Genomic DNA, 27,181 nt, shown 5'->3' with positions numbered 1-27,181 from the left:
TATTTGATTACTATTATTATTTATTTATTTTTTTACGACAGGACAGTATGTTGACAGGAAGTGAAGTGGGAGAGTGACGGGGGACGGGATTGGGAAATGTCCACGAGCCAGGATTCGAACTCAGGACACCCGAAGCGTTACGGAGCTGTATGTAGGCGTGCTGCCCACAAGGCTATCAGCGCTGACAAAATAACTGCATTCTATCTGAATATATTTAAAAATACAGTTTTTTTCTGTTATGGCAAAGCTGAATTTTCAGTGTCACATGATCCTTCAAAAATAATTCTAATATGCTAATTTGGTTCTCAGGAAACATTTCTTATTATTATCAATGTTAAAAAAAAAATTTGCTGCATAATATAATTGTGGAAACCACAATCTTTTTTTTCAGGATTCTTTGATGAATAGAAAGTATAAAAGAACAGCATTTATTTCAAATAGAAATCTTTTGTTATGTTACATCGCATGGGGGTCCTGATCACCCTGTCAGGGTTTATTCTGCGATAACAACCAGCTGGATGTGTATTATATCGCTTTTTAAATAAATCAATATTCAACACAAAATATTAATTGGAGTTGAAATATTTCATTAGTTCTTTAAACGCAAAGCTTCCGCAAAGAAAAACAGTTCCTAACAAACGGCTTTGCATCTACACGAAGTACAGTCGTATAACTCATTACACAGCTTCTTTTATGTTTGCGAATGTTATTTGAGAAGAAAGCATTTTAAAATCTTACCTGTTAATTATCTTAAATCAATTAAAATATATACAACAATCATTCTGGCAACAAGACGAACACTTTAACAATATTAACGGAGATCTTCTATTAATACTGAACTCCTCTGGTTTCATTTTAAATTTTAAAACAGTAAATACAGTCGATAATTGGGGTGCAAGATGAGTTGCATATAAGTTGCATATAAGACTAAGTTGCATATAAGACTAAGTTCATTCAACTAAGTTGAATGAAACGAGAGAGCGAGAGCACAGTGGTGTGATATGAGAGATGTGAAAGAAGCGCCGGCCTCAAATACACAGATGAGCAGTGTTATTCAGCATTGCTAATGACGATGGTTGTTATCGGGCAATAACACACCTTGGAATGTCGTGACTGACCAATCAGAATCGATTCTTCCAGAGAGCCATGTGTTAAATGTCTTTACTGTCACTTTTGCTCAATTTAATACATCCTTACTGAATAAATGTATTCCTTTTTAAAAAAAATTAAATAATGCAAATGTGGACGGGCCTTAAACCAGAAGTGCTTAAAAACTAAATGATAAGCTCATTTTTAAATACGTATTGATTCCATTTAAAATTGCATATAGCAAAAATGTCTTGCTTAATTCATAAGATTCATTATTCTTTTTATTACAATATTTACGTCATCAAAGTGAGAATCAAAGAACAAGTGTACCTACAAGTTTTATTTGGTCATCTGAATGCATGATCAAATTATGATTCTACAGACCCTGCAGACAAGGAAATTTCGTGGCTGGAATTCTTGGTGCTTTAATTGAATACCTGTTAACCGGCCACAGTGACAGTGTGCCAAAACATCCTGAAATTATAATCCTATAATTAAAAATTTCTTTAAGAATGCTATCACAGTGGGGGAATCTATTTATAGGCTAAATGAGGTCTGGTGCAAACCTCAAGCTCCCACTAGGGCTACACAACTAGCAAATACCATTAAAAAATAAACTGATGGTTGCTTAAGGAAACCAATTAGATGACTACCTTGCTTTTATCCCTGACTGCTGTTGCCTGAATAATAATGACACCTCATTATTATTGGCTGAATAATAATGACATCTATTGTGATTCCCTAGGTACAAAATGTCCTTTTATTATGTTGTTCACCTCATATTGAATTCACTGCCAATGGTACTTGGCTTTATGTCATTGTCACAAAGCGTCAATGACAGAGATCGGCTGATCTGCACTTAGCGTGATAGGGTGAATGCCTGAATAATGGAAACCAGAACATATGATAGGAGTGAGACTTGCAACAAAACCTGGATCCTCTTCTGCATGTCTTTGGAAACTCAGGGACAGAATTTAAAGAGAAACTATACGCAGTTTGTATGCAAAGTAGAAAGTCAAGATGGAATGGTAATGTGAGTCCTGAGGGAAGTTTTGGAGTTCATAAAATAAAAGTTGTTTATTGTCTCTCTGTGTTTACAGGTGAGCCTCCCTCGTCAAGTAGCCCAGTGGTCCTGAATGTCAATGTTCTTGGCTTGCAATCTTAATACATACTTTCCAACAACTTGTGCTAATGAAATTAAAAAATTATAAATCATTATTCAGCAAAAAATAATGGAATAAATAAAAGCACAAGTTGTTGGAAAGTATGTATACGGTGTCAATTATAAGTAAGTATTGTGTTAAAGCTTATAATAGCACCAATTGAATCAACACAAACAACATTTCTGAGGAAAAAGAGTGAAAAATTTAAGGGGGTCTGAATACTTTCCGTACCCACTGTATATATTTAAGCCACACATAACCAACAAAACTATTGTTTTAGTACAATATTTGATTAACAGGCCGGTAGTCGATCCTTTGCTGTCTTCGGGATGCATCACGACCAAGCGGCAATCTCCCGCTCTCTCTCATACAGCACTTCAAGTTAAGCCATTCTTAGAAAAGAAAAAGAGTCAAATATTTTTTTCTATAGGTCTATCATAATGCGTGCGGTAGAGGGTTAAGCTGATTATGCTTAATAAGCCAACAACGCCCATGGTCATGTAAACACAGTAACCCGTTTACTTGCGTTGTCAGGTTACTGATGTGCATGTAAATCGGGAAAACTGGTTGTTTTATTAAGCTGATATTTGTGAATTATCCTCTTACTGGCGTGCATGTAAACATGCACAGTGATTCGTTTTTTTATTTTTATTTTTATCCTGACATGTTGGTCTTACATTTTTCACTTGGATGTTAAGTTGCACTGAGTAAATATAACTGGATAAAACAAAAATTGTACCTTAAAGTTCTGCATAATTAAGGGCGTGGCCACTTGAGTGACAGGTAGATTGCCGCTGCTGTCACCACCATCGAGCTAGGTGGGCGTTGTTTCAGCAACCAGCTACCGCCGTCCCCATGTTAAAATGCCCAACTTTAAAGCAGAAAAGAACATGTTTACAGCCTGGTTCAAAAAATAATTTTGGTCTATATAGCTAATTTTGCCCTTCATGACAACTGTGAGGGGGGTGAATTTTTTTTTTATAACTCATCCGTTTAAATGATATTAAGCCTTAAAGTTCTGCATAATTAAGGGCGTGGCCACTTGAGTGACAGGTGGATTGCCGCTGCTGTCACCACGGTCGAGCTAGGTGGGTGTGGTTTCAGCAACCAGCTCCCGCCGCTTTGCCCATTTTCAATTATCTGGGAGTGACGTGCGGTGACGCGCTGCCAAGATGGCGACGGCTGCCACCGCCCACTTTGAGCTTCAAAAACGCTCTTCGGAAACCTACGGGTGACGTCACGGACACTACGTCCGTGTTTTTATACAGTCTATGATCACGACAGATTGTGTGTTTAAACTACAAATGTGATGAGGTCAAATACCTTTTAAACTTGAATATGGTTTGAAGAATCTGATCAGAAAATGTTTTGGATTTACATTTGTATTTAGCGCTCACCACTTGTGACTGGATCTCCAATACGGATGTTAATAACCGACTAGTCTCGCATAGCCAGACCTTCAGACTGACAGCAGAAGGTCTGGGAACCTTGGCCGCTTTGAATGGCAAGGGCCGCCCAAGAGGCCATATGACTGACAGATAAAGCGTGGAAATGTCCCCACAATAACAGACCGTGTGTAAATCTCTTGGACGTATTTTAAAGATTCTATGCCGCGAACTTTAAATATTTCACATACTTTAAAAAATCCAGTGTTTAGTTGGATCCTGATAAACGTTCATTATCACAGTTGTAAACACGACGGCTTTCTTCTAACATGAGGGGGTTTGGCGTCATGGCATCTTTGTTTCCATGCGGATCATTATAGAACGCGACACGCATGTCTCCCGGAAATCCTGTATAATTCAACCAATCCGATGACGACTTCGAAACTCCTGAAATGTTTCCAATTTTGTGTGCCGTATGCATCAGATGTTTAGCCAATGGTCCGTGTGCGTGACGTCTGAGGCTGAGACTAATAACAGACGTAAACCCACGTCTGATGTTTTTTATTGCATGAATTAGGAACAATGAAAGCAAGACATTTTCCAACAAATGTGCCTGCTTTTTATAACCCAAGAACATACAGCCAGCTTTACTCATACATATTCAGGTTATCGATGAATATATGCTATAAATGGAATTTGCAACGGCTAAGCTAGACAAAAGTACATTTATGACATCAGCTGTTCCATTTGTTAAGGTTCTTTACAACAGAAGTGAAGAAGAAGATTGAGTGGGTTTAATGGACATTTGAGTGTGGTCATTTATGCATAATATGCCAAGGACAAGGAATGTGCAGATGCTCCTTACATGTGAATGTGTTTATCAAATAAATCTCTAAAACAGCTCCTTCAATCTGTGGTGTCAGAGTAGGAGTATCATGATTAAAATCAAAGTTCTAAATACAGAATCAGTATTCAACTGGTGAAAATGTAGAGTGAAAGGCCTAAGATATAGGACAAGGAGGGGCCTTGAGAGCCGCATGTAAAATGACACAACCCAGTGTGAAAAAAAGTAGTTTGTGTCGAACTACACTCAAAATTTTCTGAATGAACCACAACAGACTCAGAGAGAGGAAGAGTTATAAATAAACTTAAAAACAAAGTTTGTGTCTCTCTGAAACATAAATGTATTATTAATATGATACAACCTCATATACTGCGACTTCCTTACATAGAGTACTATTACATTTTTAAATCTCTGACTATCTATTATGAATGTTACTGAATTCCAGCTACACGTCCTTTGTTCTCTGTTGCTGTAAAACTTCTCTGATCGCAGTCCCTGCAAATAAGTATTTCCCAGATAAAATCCAAACCCTATCCTTTAGGATTTCATTACCTTTCCCAATCCTAACCTAATTTCATCCCCATTCCCATTTTTCAGTAAACAGCTACTGTAAGTATTCTACCTGTAGCCATAACACTAACTTTTGCACTGGTACATGCAATTAAGAAAATACATACATACATAAAGTCTATGAAATATGGCAAAAGTCATTTCCATGCATATCAGTCCATACAATTTTGTACACAGTTTAAAACTTTAAAATAAATTTTAAAACAAAAGAGGTTCTCTATGAGTACTTAAAGTAGACTTGTGCTAACAAATAATTAAAGCAATTTTCACATCTCCTTGAATACTAAATTAATAATGCTTATTAATAAATCACACATCCTTAAAACTCTTAAAGACATCTGGAGTTTCTGAGATGCCATATCTAATATAATAAATCGTATATCAATAATAAATGTGTGAACTCAAATCTCAAAACATTTCAGAATTATCACTTTGCTCATTATTTCCCCCAAAGTAAAGTGAACTCCAGAAGTGTCCTGAAACTAGAAGACTCTTACTTAAAGAACTTAATGACAGGTCTGCAGTATAGAATGAAGAACTGTCTGATGGACCAGGAAAGAGGAAAGCATCTTACCGGCTTTCTTGGGCACACGAGTGAAGGTTCCTTTCACAGTTCGGCAGTGGGAGTTGTCACCCCCACACACACCACACTTATCCTCCACCTTACTGGAGACAATTTCCCTGTCACAGCCCACTTTCTGAAGGAAAGGGGGAAAGGGAGAGGGGGGAGGGGGAATATGCAAGACACACTGAGAAAAGAGGCAAGAAGTCCCATCAAAAATACTTCAAGCTTTCATCTTTGAATATGTCTGCATCTGATATCATGAAACTATAGCTGTTTTTAATAGTTTTGAAGTATGAACAACACTCTTAAAAAGATGATAGATATCTGCAAATAAATCCTAAAGCATCGGTACACTAGCTGACACACTATCAATCATTTCCTCCCAAAAGCTAATCACTATTCATTGTCCATTCCATCTACAAAAATCAATGTACTTCTATCAGCCCCATCCAGAGAGATCCATTCTTCAAACAACATTCATTGTGAAGTGGCACTCATCCTGTTCACAGTACTTTGTCAGATGCAGTTGCTCAGTGACAATCCACAGAGGCACCTCACAAATGTATAACAGAAAATAACAAGGATGTACAGTGGGACAGATTTGCCTGCACTTACAATTAAAATTAAAATATGTGTAGATGCATTTTTGCCTATTCAGAAGTGTGTGAAAAGTTCTAAATTGGTCTTACATGGATTTTAATGAACACAAGTCTGTGAGTACAGTGAGTCAGATGTGTACTTTAATGTCAGACTAGGTAATGTCCTTCTACACTGCATGCTGGTGTTTTACGGCACAATTAGGCACAACACTAAGCCTATCAGTAATAGGGATATGCCGGTATCAAATTTTCATGTTGCGATTAATTGCTAATGCTTTTATCACGGTATGCGGTATTATCACGATATTGAAATTTAGTTTTAAAAAGTGCTGTCATAATACAGTATAACAGGTTTAATAACATTTTTCTTATAACAAAAATAACTGAACATTTAAATGCAATAAAGCAATACAGAAAAATGTATAAAGTTAAAAGTTTTACACAGATAAAAGTGCAAAAGAACTATAAAGACCAATAGGTATCACTTTACAATAAGATCTCATTAGTTAACCTTAGTTAATGCATTAACATTCACAATGAGCAATAGCTATATTTGCTACAGAAGTTATTAATCTTTGTTTAAAAAATACAAGTCTTAGTTCATGTTAGCTCATTAAATAACACAGTTGCAACTTTCGATTTTAACAACCTGTTATTAAATATTGGAATACCTAAGATTAATGAATGTTCAGAAGAAATTTTCATTGGCAGTTTGTGTTAACTAATGAATTAACTAATGAATGCATATTCATTACCGTGATATATCGCATTACCGAATACCGGCACAAGTCTAATCAGTAAACAGGGAAGATATTTTGTTTGCCCTGGGAGCATCTACTAAGTGCATCTGCCCAAGAAATGAATTCCCCAAAGCAAAGCCATAGCAACCACACACACTGACACTGATAAACCAACATTCAGAATTCAGACAAATCTGGAAATAATTTCTGTGCTGGTGGGGAAAATGGCCAGCCAATGGACTTAAAAATAAATATGTGCTGATGTGTATTTACTCTCTTGTGAAACAATCTCTTGTAATTATGTATTTGTTGCCATTCCCGTTGTAGAACACCGAATAATTATGCAAAGATTTTTAAAGAGAACAATAATGATTTTGAAGGTAAGCCTCAGCCTAAGTTCAAGTTCATGGCAGCAGATCTTTCAAAGATATTTTTGTTTTAATCAGGTGGTTATGAGAATGAGCTACTTTGTTGCACACCATTCTATTATTGAGTTCTTAATGAGAAAAATACTAGTCATGTTCATTTTAATTTGTGCTAATTAATTTTTTAGCATCAGTTATAATATATGAAAAAGGAGGTATACAACCCTGAAATAGTACCTGAAATGCATAATGAAATTTGAATGCTTACCACACAATCTCCACGCACACAGATGCTATACGGGTCTTTGTAAGAGCACCTTGTCCCATCATGCACCAGCTGCTTCATGTAAGCCACGTCACCTGTTTCTTTTGACTGGCAATAAAGATGACATCTTTTGTTGGCTGAAAATATAGAAAGACATGAAGAAATATTATTTAATAAGAAAGACCACAAATTACAGCTGGACTCAGTTACAGTATGTGCCTTTTTTCTCCTGTAGCTATATTAATAAAATAAAATAAAGTTATGAAAAGTCAATTATAACATTCAAACAATAAAAGTGGTATATAAACAAGCAGTAACACTTTAGATTAGGAAACACTATTCACTATTAACTAGTTGCTTATTAACATGCATATTACTAGCATATTGACTGTTTATTAGTACTTATAAAGCACATATTAATGCCTTATTCTGCATGACCATATTCTAGATCCCTTAACCCTACTCCACACCCAAACATAACTACTACGACAAACTTACTATCAATAAGCAGTTTATTGAGGGGAAAACTCTTAGTTAATAGTTAATGCTCCGTAATCTAAAGTGTCATCAATCAAAAATTTGTACTATAATATAATATTAAAGTAAAATTAAAATGAATGTGCTTTTTTAGGTCTTAATCTCCAAGTTTTGAACTAATCAATTATTCATATGCATTAAAAAATGACTTTTAATGTAACTTTTGCAACACAGTTCTGACATCTGCCACCCGATTAAACTCTTGAACTTATAATAATAACTTAAAATAGTATATAATACCATTAGAATAACTCCCTAAAATGTTTAGCATATGCTAATTAGGTTTCACATTGCAACTAGTTGCTTCTCATGGGTTCCAAGTAAAGAGAAAAAAAGCACAAATGTTTAAAAGGAGAGTTTATGCAAAAATCAAAATTCTGTCATCATTTACACACCCTTATGTTCATCCAAAAAAAGTAATACAAGTTTGAAATGACATGAGGGTGAGTAAATGATGACAGAATTTTCAGCACATAGTAATGGAATGCAATGAAATGAACGTGTGGTGGTTGAACCACTGGTGGTGGTTGAGGAGAGACCCCCCCACATGATTGTAAAAAGCGCTTTGGGTGTACAACAATACACAATAAAGCGCTATATAAATGCATCATTCATTCATTCATTCATTCATTCATTCAATATTAACGTGCTAATGTAGACAACACTAGGAGACCTTGTGGAAGTGTTTGGTCAAGTAACGTGAAAAATTTAAGGGGGTCTGAATACTTTCCGTACCCACTGTATATTTTGCTGACTTGTGTACTTACATTATCTAAAATGTTTCGAAGAATGTTTAAATCCAGAGGAATAAGCAGTTTTAACTAGTGACACGGACCGTGTCCATAGCTCGTTTCGCTTCGATGGCTTTCAGCCTCACCCTGCTTCATTCTACTACGTTAATAAATCATTAGCTCATCCACGAACATGATTTCTGCCCGAGTCCCATCAGATTGCATCGGCTGTGGGGATGAAGACGACAACTCCCATGATTCCACACTCAGTCACGGCGTCATCAAACTACGCCTTTGTTTCTTTGTTTATTTTGAATTCGCGCCCTCTAGCAGCGAAAATTACATATTGTGCCTTTAATAAATAATTATGAAGCATGCCTTCACAATTGTTGAATTCTGTGGATTAATTCTACAACTGAATAATGCACACATAATCCTGCCTCACCTTAGTAGGACTTGTAAAAGCCAGCATACAGACCACAATAAAAATTTTTTAGTTTTTACACTTTAAAATAAAGTGATTAATATTTTTTAATTTTAAAATAAAATTGATTCACATACTTCAATTACATTTGAATGTTCGTGATCTGTTAAGTGTTATTAAGATGTATACAGTGATAATATAATGAATGTATAATGAAAAACAATGTGTTTATAGAAAGTGTTAAAACTTAAATACTTGAAATTCATTTGTTGTGTATCCAAAAAAGGATTACATGCCGAGATAACAGCAATTTTCTTTATTATTACAAAGTTCAAAAAGTGCTCAGTGCATTAAAAAATCTACTACTACATCTGGAGGTGGCTTCCCAGCAATCAATAGCCGTCATTTCAACATCTCGGTTAAGCATAGACCCGATATAGTCTGGCTATGTGTAACCCACTTCTAGCCCAAATAACCTTGAATTTGGTTTCATGTCGTTTTTTGGCTAAATAACTTGTGAGATGGTTGATATCTCATCATGTTCGCAGTGTCAATAATATCTACAAAGATATAAGTGTCATTTCATGACATGGTCTATATGTAGCCACGATTTCGCTCTAAATTAGACGGGCTACTTGTAGTCTGCTTTTAGCCCACCTGGCGAAATCGAGGCAATCTGTGGTCTAATTTTAACGGCTTGGCTATAGCCCTATACCTGTAACCAGACCAGCGATGAGCATAGCCAAAATAGCCTTAAGATTGTTTACATGTAATTTTCGCCCACGCAGCTTATCAAATGCAAGTAAACTTTTGAATAATTTAAATTAGCATTATGCCAAAAATAATTTAATTATTTTACAGCATTATTAAATATAGCATTATTTATTATGCCAAAAATAATGCTAATTTAAATGTTTCAAAAGTTTACTTGCATTTGATAATATGATGTCATGCATCCCACAAGCTGTTTAATGTTACATTCATACACATGATATGATATTATTGATATTCGGATAGTCTTTCATTTTATAAATAAAAATGCACAAAGCATAAAAGCGCATCCGGCCGGGCGCAAACCAGCTTCTGCTCTTCAGTAGCGCTCTGTGTATGTGTCAGTCTATTTACTGTTGTCTGTCAGTCCACAAGCATTCAAAAGAATATGTCAAAGTCTAAACTAATATCTATGGTGAGCAAACGGCATTACAGACGTTGTGTGCCTCCCTGCCAACGCTATCTGGCAGCGGGGGATACACAAGATCTGTGTGTTGTTTGTTTAGGAGCGGAGCATGCACGGTCAGCTTTCGAGGGAGCTGATTGTCTTCACTGCGAGTTACTCTCGCTGCGTATGCTCCGCTCTCGCCTGGCTGTGTTTGAGGAGAGCGGCGAGGCTCACGATCCCGCTGGCAGCGGTCCCGCTGTTGCGCAGGCACGGCGTAGACTGTTGTCGTGGGGATCGCAGGTGGATTTAGCGGAGGGATCCGAGACGGGCTCGTCCTTTTCTCTATCCTCACCCGCTAGATCCGCGGCTCTCTCTCAGGGTTCGGAAGAGAGAGCCAGACGCTTCATCTATCTTCCTCCGAGAGCAAACAACAGAACAAACACAGCTTTGACAAAGATTAATCCATATTAATTTATACCGTGAACACACTCAGAAGAATTGGAGAAACTGAGGAGGAGTTTCAACATCTGGAAAAGCGGTTGGAAATTGAAAAGATCCGGGCAGCAATGGTAAAAAACAAAAACAAAAACAAAAAAAGCTCTCCAAAACAACATTTCCTTGAGAAATATCCTTAAGATTTATTTTGAAACTTCCAAATTGATAGTAAAGATTAAGAATACAAATTATTTAAAATGGCAATACTACTTTTTAGTTACAGCAGCTATCACTGTGTTGTTATGAAGTCAGTTGTGCCAGACCATTTTGGAGGCAGAGACAGATTGTGGGGGGCACTAATAGGGAAAAACTTAAACTGCTGGAATAAAGAGTTTTAAAGGGATAGTGATGGAAAACTTGCTGGTCAATGGGCATCAATGTTTAAGGCTGGTAAACACTTGTACACGGACGCATATAATACTACCCGCCTGACATTGGCATGTGTTATTCAGGTGTCAAAGTTGTGCAGAATTGAAGGAAGAAACCACAAAGACAGTGCCAGAAGGATGCTGGACAGGTAAAGCCTTCAAATCTTGCCACATTAATCAAACAGTGAGTTGTCAATACTCAATAAGTTACAACGCAAATCAGAAATTAAAAAAATAATTCCTTTACTGGTCATTTTAAAATGTCAAACTTTGTCCGCAATTGTTAACCACCTCAATCTGTATTATATTTTAGGGTTTTAAAAAAATTCCCTCATGTCCAAATTCAACATGAAGGGGGGTGGTTCGCTGCAGAAAGAGGCATTTGAAAAGTGCACTGTTCTCGGTCATTAGAGGTGTGTGTATAAAACACACAACATTTACCAGAGAGCTTCTCTCTTTTTTAACACACTGAATGGTGATATATCTCATATATCTCGTTTTTGTTTTTAGTAGGCATCCAAGCAAAAGAGAATGACTCCCTGTCACAATTAAAGTAAAAAAAAAATTATGTCAAGCTTTTCTTGTTTTTGTTTTTTTTTCTTATTTAGCAGATACTGTGATGACCAACTTCAGCAAACAGCAACAGAGTTGGACTTGAGGAATGCAGTTGGGAAGCATTTTAAACAAGAAATAAAACCAATAATTAATAATTTCCTTTAAGTTCACTGTTGGTTGTTTTATTTGTTAAAATAAGTAAACCAACAAAAGGATTAATCTTTTTTTTATGTTGTCATTTATGTTTTAATGTTAAGTGTGATAACATGCTCTTGATTTGTATTAGATTTTTTTTTCTTTTAAATATCTTAAGTTGTTAAAAAAAATTTTTTTTATCATTTTGTATTGTCTTAAGTTGTCCAAGTTGTTAAAAATTTTATTTTTCTTAATAAAAGATGTATATTTAATTTGTTATTAGACGTCTATTACATTTTCACTGACAGCCCAAATTTAGCCTTGTTTTAGCCTAGACGTCTGGGCTGTGTTTAGACGGCTAATAGACGTCTTTTAAACGCAAAATTGCTTGCTGGGTTTCAGTGATGTTTCTCACTGGCTTTATTGTTGAGCAATGTGGGATTTTCATTTTATGTGTAACTCAAAAGTGCATTTCTCATCATACTCAAAACTGTAATAGAAGCATGTATATAAAGCCCAAAAACAAAAAGCAAAGGGCAGAAAACATCACATGAAGTGACTGCAGTAAGTGCAAAGTTTGAGAAAAGGCTTTACAATTACACTGTCACTCTGCATGTGAGGGCACTCTAAAGGCCTTCACTTCTTGAGCTGAACACAAAAGTGGACTTGACCACAATTTGAATGGATGTGCTGTGGCTCTCCCAGGAGAGAGGATGCATTTACAAGCTGTGTGTGTACGAGCAGCTATGCTGGTCTCTGCTGATTATGCTACACAGTCTCTGCTCCTCCAAAACATGGAGTGCCAGTATAGTAAATGTATACTAGACGCAGAGAGAATCTGTTGACTTACTGTGTCGGCATTAAAATTAGTGCTTGGCGAAATGACGGCATATACTGTTTAATTAACATGTGAGAAACATGGAGCAATGCAAAAATTAAAAACAGGATGCGACACAAAAAAGACAGGCAAGAGCCATATACCAGTATGGTTAGGCACAATGCATCCTAGAGTTTAGTTGTTTATGGATTCCAAACAATGTGTTTCAGCAAAAATAATATACTTCATTATAAGAATCAATACAATATCTATACACTATTAACCATCAAGTCTCTCAACAAAGAGCGGTAGTGTTTTTTTTCTATATATAGTAAAATCAACATGTTGAAATCAACCATTTAATATTTCTTCATCTTTCTTACTTCGATTATGTCATGGGATTGTAGCCCTTGAGTACATAGATGTTTTCTTTTTGTCTGATTTTCAAATACTTAATGCACTTCAGTACCGATTTTTAAATTCCTAAATTCAAGTTTGTAATGTTGTGATTCACTTCATAGCTGGTAGGTTTGGTCAATGTATTAAAACTCTTTTAATACTTTTTTAAATTTTATGGGAAAAAAAGTTCTGGAAAAAAATACTACCAGAACAAGGCTGCTGAAAAAGTGGGCAGGCATTGTTGCACTCTGTTTCAGTGCTCTTGGAACACCAATTCTCCAATCGAACACAACAACCTAGGAACTATCTGTTACAATATAAACATATTTCCTCAAATTACACTGACTTAAAATCTGACAAACTCACCATCTGAGTGTTCGTAGGGAAGCCAATGGTGTTTGGCGTTCTGGTATTCAAAGTGGGAGTTGCGAAGTTGACATTGCTGGGCTCTGAAGTCCTCAAAGTGTTTGGGGCAATCATCTATGTTACACAGCTGGTACTCATAGTTCACCCCTGGACAGTCCTGACCTCCATTAGATGGACTAACAGATAACAGATAATGTTCAAACAAACATCCACAGATTACTTTAAACATTCAAGTCTGTGGTTTAAAAAGCAGTCAATAATCAAGGTTAATCAAAATAAAGTTCAAATGAATCACTTCAATGAACAAGTCTGGCATAAACAGATATTAGAAACGCATCTATTCCTTCTTTCACCCAATAAAATATTTAGATCTGGATACAGACTATCTAATCAATGTTCGGATGGAATGGCAAACAATGCAAAATATGTATTACATTTTTATAAAAGTTTAAAGCACTGCAGCTTTCATCATTGAGCCTAACTTTGAATTTTCAATCATGCATATTCTCTATAAGTGCGAGCATCTGCACAACTCAAATGCTGTTTCACAGGTCCTTAACGAACACTCCTCACAACTAGCACACTAATGCGCTGGCATAAAAAAAAGCTAAATTCCTAGCTCTCTTGCTTCCTTCATTTTCAAAGCACGCATGCTAATTAAGAAGCAACCACTCATTTGCTCAGCACAAAAAAAAATACTGTCCTCCTCGAAAAGAAAATGACACTTAGGATGGCAAAGATGGTAGCTCCTCCGATTAAAAACACCCTGTGCAGATGTTTCTCAATAAAAGACATCTATGAATGTAAACAGGTAATCAGATGATTTCATGCTTTTATGAAATCTCTATCATTACGAGAAAAATGAGCAGGCCCAATGCAGAGTTTATATGGTTTTAAATATTATAGTTATTGGAATAATACTGATATAAAGCACAAACTGTCCTTCATATCAAAAGAATGCAAAGGTTGTGATTAACCTTTCGTCTTATTGGCTAGAGTCAATCATGTTCAACCATGCTGGCCTGTATGCTTTATTTCTAGACAGTTTTTTCATTTCAACGAAACTGCAACCATTCATATGATGATCGAATCTGATTATGGAAAGTACACTAGGGTGCCCGTGATCTTCATGAGCAATCCTGACTGTGCATACAGTAGATAACATACACAGGGTTGTTGCACTGGCGGGTTCTGAAGCGGACGCCTGTCCCGCAGGAGCGAGAACAGGAGCCATACTTGCTCCAGGCACTCCAGGCTCCATCTTGCTTCACTTGGTTGGCATTCTTCCACATGCAGTGACCTTTGTAGCACCACTACGAGGGGAAGGAGTGAGACAGAATCAAATTGGGCACAACAGGACAAAACAGGTCTGGCAAAATGTGGACACATGAAATTACCTTTCCAGGTGCACATTCAGTCCCGTCCAATGGAGGCCCTTTTTTGGTCTTGCAGAAGTAAGGATTATCTGGATGACTGCACCACAGCTGCTTGCATGGATCAAATGTACGAAACTGAAGAGAGAGAAAAGTGCCCTTGGTTGGATGCTTGGCATTTTAAGAGAGAGAGTTAGAAAGAATTAAATGGCAAGACAAATATAAAAGAATTTTGAACTTTCTTGCCCGAACTACAATTCCACCAGAGATAAGCCCCGACAATCCTTTTCCTCTTAGGAACGTGCTTGAGCTGAGATTCAACATAAAAACAAAACTGAATTGATTTTTTTGGCTGCCAGTGGCACTCTGGAGCTTCTGCTACTGCTAGACACCCAGGAAATTAATCTGAGAATGGAAAAGAGAGAAAATGCCCCTTTTTTCATACATTTTTCTGTTTACTGCAATTGACACATTGAGTATGTTCCTAATGCCTGATTGTGTCATCTGAGTCAAGTGAGATTCCAAAACAAAAAACGAGTGTATATGTTCAGTCTGAAGGAACAAATATTCATAGATATTTCAGAATGAAAGTTACCCATAAGTCACTGCGCGCCACCTGACACTGTGTCTACACCAGCATTGTGACGCAACAGCTTGAGGCGGTCTACACACGTCAAAGCAAACTTTGCAAATCCATTTGTGATTTTGTCAAAAGACAGTATCACTAATTGTCGCATTGTGCGGCTCACGTCCAGTGTAGACTGTATAAGTATTTTGGCCACAATACATCCATTAAAAAGGATATGAGGTTCCTCTTCAGGAACTCGAGCTGCGTCGGAAACGCTAGGGGAACGCCTTCTGTGACCACGCTCTGAATAACATGTGAAATCAGTCCAATAGCTCAGAGACTTGGAAGTCTGGCGGCGTGGGCATTCTCGTTCCCCTAGCGTTTCCGACGCAGCTCGAGTTCCTGAAGAGGAACGTCTCAGGTTATGTATGTAACCCTAGTTCCTCGAGGGAACGAGACGCTGCGTCTCTGTGCCATACTTCCGGCGTCCCTGCCGGCGTTTGCTTCATTCCTAGAAGCTGACGCTGGCTCCGCCGCACGTGCTTTTATAGCTTCCTGGTCATGACGTCACCCGCCCGTGACGTCCCGCTCAGCTATTGGACTGATTTCACATGTTATTCAGAGCGAGGTCACAGAAGGCGTTCCCCTAGCGTTTCCGACGCAGCGTCTTGTTCCCTCGAGGAACTAGGGTTACATACGTAACCTGAGACGTTCTGATGGTTTATTTGGCTTAATTCACCTCAGCTGTGGTTTCTATACAGTTGTTTGTTGGTATAAAGCACATGAGAAGAGAACATTACAATGCGATTTTTATGACCATCGGTCACGATTAACCAAATTACATTTCGCTTTAAATGTAAGGGCAACTGTAAAACAGTAATTCATCACTAAATTTAGGGGGTTTGATTATGACAAATAAATGTGATTCGGAATGCAGCTAAAGTGAAGATATTTTCAGAAATTACAACATTGTCCATTGGAGGCTGATACACACAGCTGGACTTCTGTTTACTACTCTTTTTCATTAAACACAGCAGGAGTTTGTAGCACACACATTACAATATGAAGGATCGAAACAGTATTTTGCAGGATATTATTTCTTGAAAAAGAAAAATACACAGAAATGTAAACAAATTATTAAAATGGCAGTCTGGAATACAAGACTGGGAGAGGAAACTAATAGCTGACAGCTGAAATACTAGGTTCATCTTTGAGCTCTGTGCTTCACCAAAATAGTGTTGCATATTTACAATGCCGTGTGGAGTAGGAAGGCTCAGACATACGGTTAATAAATGGATAGATGTGCCCAAAGGAGAAATGGCACTATGTTGTAGGCATAAATAGGAAAGACTGTTTCTGTAAAATGAACTTTCATTTAAAGCCCCTAACAAGTCTCTTGGCAAGCAGCTGGACTAAAGGATATCAGTTGTCTTTAGCTGTCACTGGCTCAGGGCTTTCTATCTTTTATGCACTGCACTCTGGGAGAGGACCAATAAGTGCAGCCAGTTTCGATTACTTCTGTCATGTTATTAAAGCTGGCATGAAATGCAAATCACCCTATTTTCTAAATGCAAGTTATTGATTTGTTATTGTGAATAATTCATGCGTGAATTATTATTATTTTATTTTGTAATTCTAAATCAAAATGTCATAACTCCAGTGAAATGATAGGCTTCTCTCTAGTGATGAACTTCTCCAATCATTTTTCCATAATCATAATTGGATGTATGTTACAATACAGAAAAAAATATATTTTCTGTTTAATTTCAACTTCAATACATACAAATTAACAAAATAGTTCAGCCAAAAATAAATTAGTCATTTTTCATCTCCATGTTGATCCAAACACTTCTCTCTTTCTTTTGTGGCTACTGTATGATTTTAAATGAACAGAAACATAGCTTTTATGATTTTATAGCTTTTCATGATAGAGATTTTACATCCTTTACATCCGCCCAAGCTTCAAGACCTCAGTCAGCATTCATTGTAAATGCACATAAAAACACAACCAGAAAAAAAATCTGAATGCGATGTTCAGTTGTTTGTTTAGTGCTCTACTAAAAGTAAGTCAAACAGGTTTGAAACAACATGAAGGTGAAGAAACTGACAGAATTTCATGCATGTGCCAAATGTAGCTCCTTGTTCGTTACAGATATGCTTATAACTACTAGTGTTCATTTTGTCAGCCATTTTTAAATTTATTCTTAGTCTTAGTCTTTTAAATTAGTCTTAGTCCTGGTGTCAAATGTACCTTTTTTAGTTATTATCATATTAAGTCAACCTTGTCCCGTTTTTGCTTTACTAAATGTCTGAGCATTTTAGTCTAGTTTTAGTCAATGAAAACTTTGTCACATTTTTGGCATGCTTTATAATAGTTAAACAGATTTTTTTTTTTTTGAGAAATTTGAGAAATGTATTTTTACATTTCATTTTACATTTTTTCAATATTTTAACAGTAAAATTCCTAATAGTAATTCCAATATTTCCAAATTGCAATAATGTTTCTCTATTAAAACAACAGCGGTTGAGTAAGTGCATTTAGCAACCACAATCGCAAACAAAATAGCCGAGATCTCATGACAGAACACAGACTGGCTGAATGATACTTTCATTTAAGCTGAACATCTCACATGGAGAACGCTAAACTTCAGCAGTGTTTTCAGATCATCATCGGCACTTCCGCAATGAAGAACGAGTGCATATGCATGGTTGCCAGATAGCAAAATATAAAGCAAAACACTGGGCAGAAAATGTATCCTTTTAAAGGTGGGGTATGTATTTTTTCAAAAACACTTTAGAAAACTGAGTCGGGCCGAGTACCAAAACAAACTTGTAGCCAATCAGCAGTAAGGGGCGTGTCTACTCGTGATACGGAGGAGAGAGTGCTTAGTGCACAGGACGGACATTAGCCGAGTTTCTGTTGGGGATTTGTCGTGTCACGCCGTGCCACATCCAGTGTAGACAGTATCACTGATTATAATGAGTTCTATGGTATTTTGTCGCGACGCCCGCTTGCGTCCGGTGTACTGTAGACACAGTGTAACATTGGTTTCACAGAACTAATCGTTGCCTGGGTTGTGTACGTATGTGTGGGGCGGAGCTATCAAAATAGGGGCGAGACCCTTTTGGGGTAGGGCATGTTTGTTTTGGTGATTTGAAATATCAACATTGGCTACCAGAAATCACTTGCCCCACCTTTAACAGAGAAGCTCTGATTTGCGGATTTGAACTTTTGCAACTGCACACATGAAAGCTCGTTTAGTAGAGGTGTGTACAGCAGTCTGTAATAATATTTTGTATAAGTTATTTCAACGAAAACTGAAAAAAATCTTTGGTAAAGTTTTTATTTTTTAAAATACATTTTAGTCTCACCAATATCGTCAACGATATTGCATGCTGATAAAGTCACAGTTATCGTTTTTTGACCTTACTGTCATCTCGTCATCATCTCATCTTAGTCATAGGAAAAAGCTCGTCAACGAACATTTTTCATCATACTTTGCGTTAATGAAATGAACACTAATAACTACACAGTCATGGAATAAAAGATGAAAAATTACCTTTTTTGTACCACAACCTCCTCAGAGAGCTAATTAAAATGTCACTCTGCAGAAGGGAGAGGCAACAAATAGTTCTTTACAAATATTTTGTTTACAAGCCCATTACAAACTAATTGTTTCTATCGACACTGACAACCACTTTTTTCATGTCTTCAGAGAAACAACTGTTTAAAGCATGATTAGTGGGTCATAGAACATTTCATGGGGATGTGAGTTTTTGCTGGGCTGTGGTGCACAGCTTGGCACAGATTGTTTAGGCATGACAGAGGGGCTGAGAGGAAGGATCACAGCATGCTGTTCTTGTTTACTAGTGTTACAGCCTTTGATGACAGAATGCCAAACATCTTGCCATCTGCTGGTTCTCAGTGTCATGCCATAAACCAGGTGTGAGACTCTTTTCTCTGACTCTATACATGTGATTGGGACTTTGCAGCACCTATTCATTTCCCACTTGAAAGAGTTTAGAGCTGAGGGTTTGGGGGGTTAACAGCACATAAAATAACATATTCAGCTGTGATTCAGTAATTCAAAGGCCAGAAACTAATATTGAAATATTATAACAGACACATGCATTTCTTTAAATGTTTTCATTCATAAATGAAATTTGGCATATAAATATTTAAAAAATATTTGAAGCACTTCCAGCTAAAAAACCTTGGACAGAGACCTCAACGAGGCATTTGTTAAAAAACAAAAATAATAAAAAGACTGGATTTTTGGTGCTTGCTTTAATGACTGATATTTTTCAGATCTGTCAAGGGAGAATATAGCCATACTCACTGAAGTACAGATTTTGTATCCAACTCCAAAATTGCTGGTTCTCAGTGTCAGGCCATAAACCAGGTGTGAGGGTCTTTTCCTTGACACCGTACATGTGATTGGGACTTTGCAGCACCTATTCATTTCCCACTTGAAAGAGTTTAGAGCTGAGGGTTTGGGGGGTTAACAGCACATAAAATAACATATTCAGCTGTGATTCAGTAATTCAAAGGCCAGAAACTAATATTGAAATATTATAACAGACACATGCATTTCTTTAAATGTTTTCATTCATAAATGAAATTTGGCATATAAATATTTAAAAAATATTTGAAGCACTTCCAGCTAAAAAACCTTGGACAGAGACCTCAACGAGGCATTTGTTAAAAAACAAAAATAATAAAAAGACTGGATTTTTGGTGCTTGCTTTAATGACTGACATTTTTCAGATCTGTCAAGGGAGAATATAGCCATACTCACTGAAGTACAGATTTTGAATCCAACTCCAAAATCGAAGCGACACTGCTCATCCATGGAGTAATTGATGCCGGGAAGTTCAGGGAGCTGCGGCCAGTCATGTTTGAAGGGATCGTCCAGCAGGCAGTCATATGAACTTTGAAAAACAAACAAAGTTACTAGAGCTGTTTAAGTAACCCAATAAATGTTTAATTTAATGTTTAATGAATGTTTAATGTTTAATTTAATGTTTAATGATTGGCCCTATAAACTTTGGAAGCCACTTCTAAAGTTCAGTAGCAAATGGTAAGCATAAAGTGGACAGTATGGTGTAATGAAAATGAGACTGATACTTTCTAGATGATTCAGATGATTCATATCATTAAACGGAGCCAATACTGAACCCACAAAGAACTGAATCAATCATACTTCCTAATATCCATGCAATAGATAATTTACATTAAATCTTCAAAATCCTGAAGTGCTGAGTAAAGCCAGAACATGCAGAGAAAGTGTTCAAACTTTCAAACCACAAATAGATTTTGAACTTCAAAAGTTTCCTTCTGCCACTGGCTAATTTAAGCGGAGGCCAGTGATGAGCTGCACAAGGATTTCCAGTGAAAGTCAACCCTTTTATTATCAGAAATAAATCTGTCTCATCAGCAGCATTTCTTTATGAGCACTGTTCAGGTTAAAGGTGATGCAAGAGTTGAGTTCTGAGTAAAAAACAAGAACACAAATAGAATGTACTGGTAAATGCAGATGCACACGCCATTTAGCTTCTGAAAATGAATCGATTTGCTTGGTGTGAATGGAAAAATCATTAATTTGACACTGCTCAAAGGCTACCGAGAATAGTGACCACTTCAAACTCAATAGACAATGCTGAAAAGGCTTTTCCTGTCCTAGAGAGCTACTCACTCATTTGTATTGGCTGCAGTAAATTGCCAAGATTCATGGATAATTTACATTCCATCAGCCCTTGGCCATGGCGGGATTAACCCTGAACATGGAACAGTATATAAATGTGAAAATCCTTAAGTGGCACTAGATATCTTCTGAACTGATTGAGTGAATCAATGAGGGTTAAATTGAGAGGTTTATTAGAGAAACCCGTAACCTTTAGACAAATGGTTTTCAATCTTGGTCCTGGGGACCCACCTCTCTGCATATTTTGCATTTCTCCCTTATTTAACACACCCGATTCAGATCACCAGCTCATTAGGTGAGAGCTGCATGAACTCAGCTGAGTGTGTCAGATAAGGGAGACATACAAAATGTGCAGAGTAGTGGGTCCCCAGGACCAGGATTGAAAAACACTATTTTAGACTAGAATATAATGTGAATAGGGGTCTTAGTCTGCTGACTGATAACACCATCTCATTAATTACAGTTTTTTTCTTTGATAATTCATATATTTATACTTGCCATGGTCTTTTCTTAAAGGGATAGTTGACCTGAAAATGAAAATTCTGATTCTGATTCATAAGTTTTGTCCATATCATCAGGGGTGCACATAAGTGGTGCACATGTGCGACCAAAATAAAAATAAAAAATGCACTGGATAAATAAGTTTAGACCGCTCATTTGCGTACCAACATGATTGACAGCTGTTAATGTACAATCAACATTTTAGATCAACTAACAGTAATAATGTATAAGATTTCTATTCAAACTAAAAGCATAAATCTAGGCTTCACTTACGCTCTTCACCCGGCAGTGCTAAAACCCAGCAGCGCATTATATAGTATTTACTTACTGGAAACCCGGCAAAATAAAAGCTTGCTGATTTTAGGTTTAAAAATAATGAAAATTAATATTAAAAAAAAGATAAAAATTAAAATGTAAGTATTAGCATTGTATTTTTAAGTGTACTATTAAATAATTGTATTTTTATTTAATACTCACTTTTTATTTTAAAATATAATAGTATTATCACACTCAGTTTATTATTTTGTTTATTATTTTATTTAAAAATACAAAATAAAGTACAATAATACTATTATCACTATTATTAATTGTTTTATTTTTATAGTTTTTTATATTTAATGAGTCACACTGTGCAGTGTGAGCACCAAACCAAATCTCCAGGTGCTCTCATGAGAACCAGACTGAAAAACTTCTGTGCACCCCTGCATATAATGATAGTCAGTGGGGTCCAAAACAGCACTGGACACAATTTACTTTTATTATATAGAAAACAAATCCACAGAGTCATTTATCAAATATAGTTGTGTGTGTGTGCGTGTGTGTGTGTGTGTGTTCCACAGAAGAAAGTAAGTCATACAAGTTTGGAACCACATAAGGGTGAGTAAATAATGACAGAAATTGCATTTTCAAATCAATATTACTTCTAAATCGTCTGGCAATGACTTCAAAGGAGGTTCAGATTCAAAACAGCTATTAAAAAGAGCTCAAACACATTTGTAAAGTGCTTCTTACAAAAACAAAACCATTGCAAGAGGTGATTAGTTAATATGCCACTAGAGCAATGGAGCAAATGCCATCATCATCATCATGGCTAAAGCAGCAATTACAATTTGCTTTAGAGTTAATCCCTGTTGGTCATGTTGTCTGTAAACTCTAGGATATCATGACAATCTACTGAGCAGTTAAATTAATTCAGGTAAACAAACAGTCAACTGAACTGAAGGTGGCACTAAACAAAGCAGAGCTCCAAACAAAACAAGGGCCAATATTTATGCTCAAGTAACCCATGAGAAATAAATAAATATCATATCATATCAATTATATTATATTATATTTATATCAAAATATAAATACAATATCATAGGCATACCTGTGAAGAGACACGTTTTCATTTAAAATATGCACACGAGTTCAAGGCCTTCTAGTTTTCTGGATAAAACTTTATCAAATATAGTTGTGTGTGTGTGCGTGTGTGTGTGTGTGTGTTCCACAGAAGAAAGTAAGTCATACAAGTTTGGAACGACATAAGGGTGAGTAAATAATGACAGAAATTGCATTTTCAAATCAATATTACTTCTAAATCGTCTGGCAATGACTTCAAAGGAGGTTCAGATTCAAAACAGCTATTAAAAAGAGCTCAAACACATTTGTAAAGTGCTTCTTACAAAAACAAAACCATTGCAAGAGGTGATTAGTTAATATGCCACTAGAGCAATGGAGCAAATGCCATCATCATCATCATGGCTAAAGCAGCAATTACAATTTGCTTTAGAGTTAATCCCTGTTGGTCATGTTGTCTGTAAACTCTAGGATATCATGACAATCTACTGAGCAGTTAAATTAATTCAGGTAAACAAACAGTCAACTGAACTGAAGGTGGCACTAAACAAAGCAGAGCTCCAAACAAAACAAGGGCCAATATTTATGCTCAAGTAACCCATGAGAAATAAATAAATATCATATCATATCAATTATATTATATTATATTTATATCAAAATATAAATACAATATCATAGGCATACCTGTGAAGAGACACGTTTTCATTTAAAATATGCACACGAGTTCAAGGCCTTCTAGTTTTCTGGATAAAACCGAGAGAGGTATGAGAAGAGAGAAGTGTGAACTCACTGAATGTATCTCTTCAGCTCTTGCCCACTGCACATCGACCAGTGGTAGCGGTGGAAGGCTGCTTGCACCAGAGGGGCCATGACACTTCCCATGGCTGTTTCGTCAACGCAGCGGTTGCCCTGCCCGTCATGCTCCATTCCCAGTCTACAGACAAGGCATGATTATGGTAAGTAGGAACATCTCAGTGCAGCAATGGCCAGAAGTAACATTTTCTACTCCAATTACCATAGCTATATCTGCATAAGGGACGCACCTCCGGCAACTCCCTAATACTGGGTATGAAATTACAATATGACCAGGCGAGACACAACAAAGCAATGAAAGCTGTTTTTGGTGTTAATCTGAATCTTTTGGCTAACTAGCTGTGACAATTTGTCAGTCGTTTTGGTCATTTTTGCAGCACTGCAGCGAGTAGCCCCGCCCACACTGAAGTCTGATTGGACCAAAATCTCACTTCTCATGTATATTAATCATCAAACATGAATAAGCCTAGAAGAGATTCTGAGAAACAAACAAATATACTTACATATACGCATACATAATCATTTACACTACTGCTCAAAAGTCAGGGGTCAGTAAGATGTTTTTCTTGTTTTTTAAACAAGTCATTTATGTTCACCAAGGCTATATATATATATTTAGTTTTATACTTCAATAGCAGAATTTTTTAGCAGCCATTCCTCCAGACTTCAGTGTCACACAATCCTTCAAAAATTATTGTAATATGCTGATTAAGTGCTCAAGAAACATTTCTTACTATTATCAATGTTGAACACAGTTGTGCTGCTTAATACTGTCTGTGGAAACCATGATAATTTTTTTAGAAAGTTCAAAAGAACAGCATTTTTTAAACAGATATATTGTAGAATATTATAAATGCCTTTACTGTCACTGTTGATAAATTTAATGCATCCTTCCTAAAAGTATTCATGTCTTTCAAATCTTACTGACCTCAAACTTTTGAACGGTAATGTATTTCAGTCAGTAGGTTTCTACACTTTTTGCATATCTGACAATGAAGTATTGCTTATTTAATGAGAAAATATATTCTTAAATCACAAATGTCAAACAGATGGAGAAGTTTGCATGGGGACTGGTATGAAAACAGGAAGGACAGAGGCTTAAGAGGGAATCAATTTTATGTGGCTGCCAGCCAGAAAATGCCAATCTCAGAGGTCCTGACATCTCACTTCGAATTAAATAAAATGTTATTTCAGTCTGTGATAATGCCAAACTGAATCAAAGACTATCAATAGCAAGGTGGTGAGATGCAGCAGAGTAATGATAGTTTACCAGCCTTTGTCATGTGCTCAATGAAAACTGGATAAAAGCATTTGAAAGAAAGAGATAAACAGATAGAGACTGAGACGTTTGAGAGGGTAAAGTCCTGGACAATAGTTTCAAAATGGAGAAGAAGATAAGGAGGTTGACTCCATGACTAATCTCTGTGTAGGTGGTGAGTTTTTCTGAAACCCTTTTGAATGTTAGATGCCTACAGACTTTAAGCAACTGTTGTCAAAGGAGGAATTGAAACCCACAAAAGGGATCTGGCAAGACAGTGGCCAAGGACTCTTAAGCATGAGCTCAAAAATTAACACGAGAGATGTTTTGAACAACGTAAGAGACTGACTTTAAATCAAGGAAGATGATAAGGACAAAATATGATCTATCAAATATCCTGACATAACCAAGTTCACTTGTATGAGACATTGACATTTTTGTGTCCGAAGTGTTACCCTGAATAGAGCCCTAACCTTGAGAGCATAAAGTACATTAGCTATGGGATTTCATCTGAAAACATGTATATGCTTTAAATCAGTATCAAAACTTTTTTTGAATTAAAATGAGAAATCACAAATAAAACATCAACTATAGTGACAAAAAACACTTGATAAAAGCTAACATCAATCTGAAATGGCTGAAAAGCCCCTGTTCGCGTTTAAAAACCTACACATGTCCTGTCTCATGGGCTACAACAAAGGCAGAAGAGAAGCCGTCTTCATGATTGAGGGTACAGCTGCGGACAGGGTGGCACATCCCGGTGACAGGGGCATATCCTGAGAGTGAGTGAGTGACAGAGACAGACAGAGAGGATGAAACAGTTACTAGGGTTTATTTATTCTGTCATAACTTGCCTATTGAGTCTACATTCTGACAGCTTGCTGCTTGGTGTAATTGTCATACTTTGAGCAGAGCGATGCTGACAACTCTGCAAATGGTTGTCCATCAGAATCCATCAAGTAGTCAAGACACCTTTATTTATATAGCGCTTTTAACAATACAGATTGTGTCAAAGCAACTGTACAGCATTAATTAGAAAATAGTGTCAATAATGCAAAATGACAATAGTAAACACTCAGTTAAAGGCAGTTCATCATTGAATTCAGTCATGTCATCATCCAGCTCATTTCAGTTTAAATAGTATCTGTGCAGCATTAATTTGGAAAATAGTGTGTCAATAATGCAAAGTGACAATAGTAAACACTCATTTTTCAGTTAAAGGCAGTTCATCATTGAATTCAGTGATGTCATCATCCAGCTCAGTTCAGTTTAAATAGTATCTGTGCAATCAAGTCGACGATAACGCTGGTAATTAAGTGTCCCCAACTAAGCAAGCCAGAGGCGACAGCGGCAAGGAACCAAAACTCCATCGGTGACAGAATGGAGAAAAAACCTTAGGAGAAACCAGGCTCAGTCGGGGGGCCAGTTCTCCTCTGGCCAGACGAAACCAGCAGTTCAGTTCCAGGCTGCAGCAAAGTCACATTGTGCAGAGGACTCAACTGGTTCCTGTGGTCTTGTCCCAGTGGCCGTTTAGGAGACAATAGGATTTTTTTTGTTGGTTTCTTTCACTTGTTTTAGTCTGTTCTCTAGAGTTATGGCATGTATTGGACCTATCTATCTATCTATCTATCTATCTTTCTATATATATATATATATATATATATAAATAATGGAACATTTAACCCTTAAAAATATAAATAAATAAATACAATTAATTAATAAAATGTATCATATTTTATACATAAGGATATTACATTATGATAAAAAGCCATAAACATTCAAATAAACACAAATGAACCTTCCTCAAAAGCTTGATGTATCATATTTGAAACTCACATTTTAACATGATTTTTCTAAAAATGAATAATCCAACCCAGTCTCATAAAAATACGTACCTCTGGGTGCATTTCTGCAACACCGTTTTTACGTACCTTACTATGTACCTCAAAGAGAAATGTCCACTGAGTGGCGCTAAAACACGGGTTCAATATGTGAACCCTGGCACGTTTTTATTACATTGATATAGGTACGTATTGCTGTGTTTTTATTACGTT

The 27,181-nt window shown here is 36.6% G+C and overlaps 1 protein-coding gene across 1 annotated transcript in view; it reads right to left on the bottom strand.

Annotated features, from left to right (window-relative positions):
* The window catches only part of LOC107719190 (A disintegrin and metalloproteinase with thrombospondin motifs 3-like), a 106,829-nt gene that overhangs the window by 24,310 nt on the left and 55,338 nt on the right, over nt 1-27,181 (bottom strand). Inside the window, exons 8-15 of the mRNA XM_016526565.1 lie at nt 25,798-25,903; nt 23,847-23,990; nt 20,312-20,444; nt 14,969-15,082; nt 14,739-14,884; nt 13,572-13,747; nt 7,589-7,722; nt 5,626-5,749 (exon numbers count right to left, since the gene is read on the bottom strand). Coding sequence (XP_016382051.1) covers nt 5,626-5,749; nt 7,589-7,722; nt 13,572-13,747; nt 14,739-14,884; nt 14,969-15,082; nt 20,312-20,444; nt 23,847-23,990; nt 25,798-25,903 — 1,077 coding nt within the window. The remainder of the gene's footprint in view (nt 1-5,625; nt 5,750-7,588; nt 7,723-13,571; nt 13,748-14,738; nt 14,885-14,968; nt 15,083-20,311; nt 20,445-23,846; nt 23,991-25,797; nt 25,904-27,181) is intronic.

Source organism: Sinocyclocheilus rhinocerous, unplaced genomic scaffold, assembly GCF_001515625.1.
Source record: "Sinocyclocheilus rhinocerous isolate Xijiao unplaced genomic scaffold, SAMN03320098_v1.1 scaffold1172, whole genome shotgun sequence".
In the NCBI taxonomy this organism is placed as follows: domain Eukaryota; kingdom Metazoa; phylum Chordata; class Actinopteri; order Cypriniformes; family Cyprinidae; genus Sinocyclocheilus; species Sinocyclocheilus rhinocerous.
The sequence above is the reverse complement of the archived record's forward strand: the minus strand, read 5'-3'. Positions and strand labels throughout refer to the sequence as shown.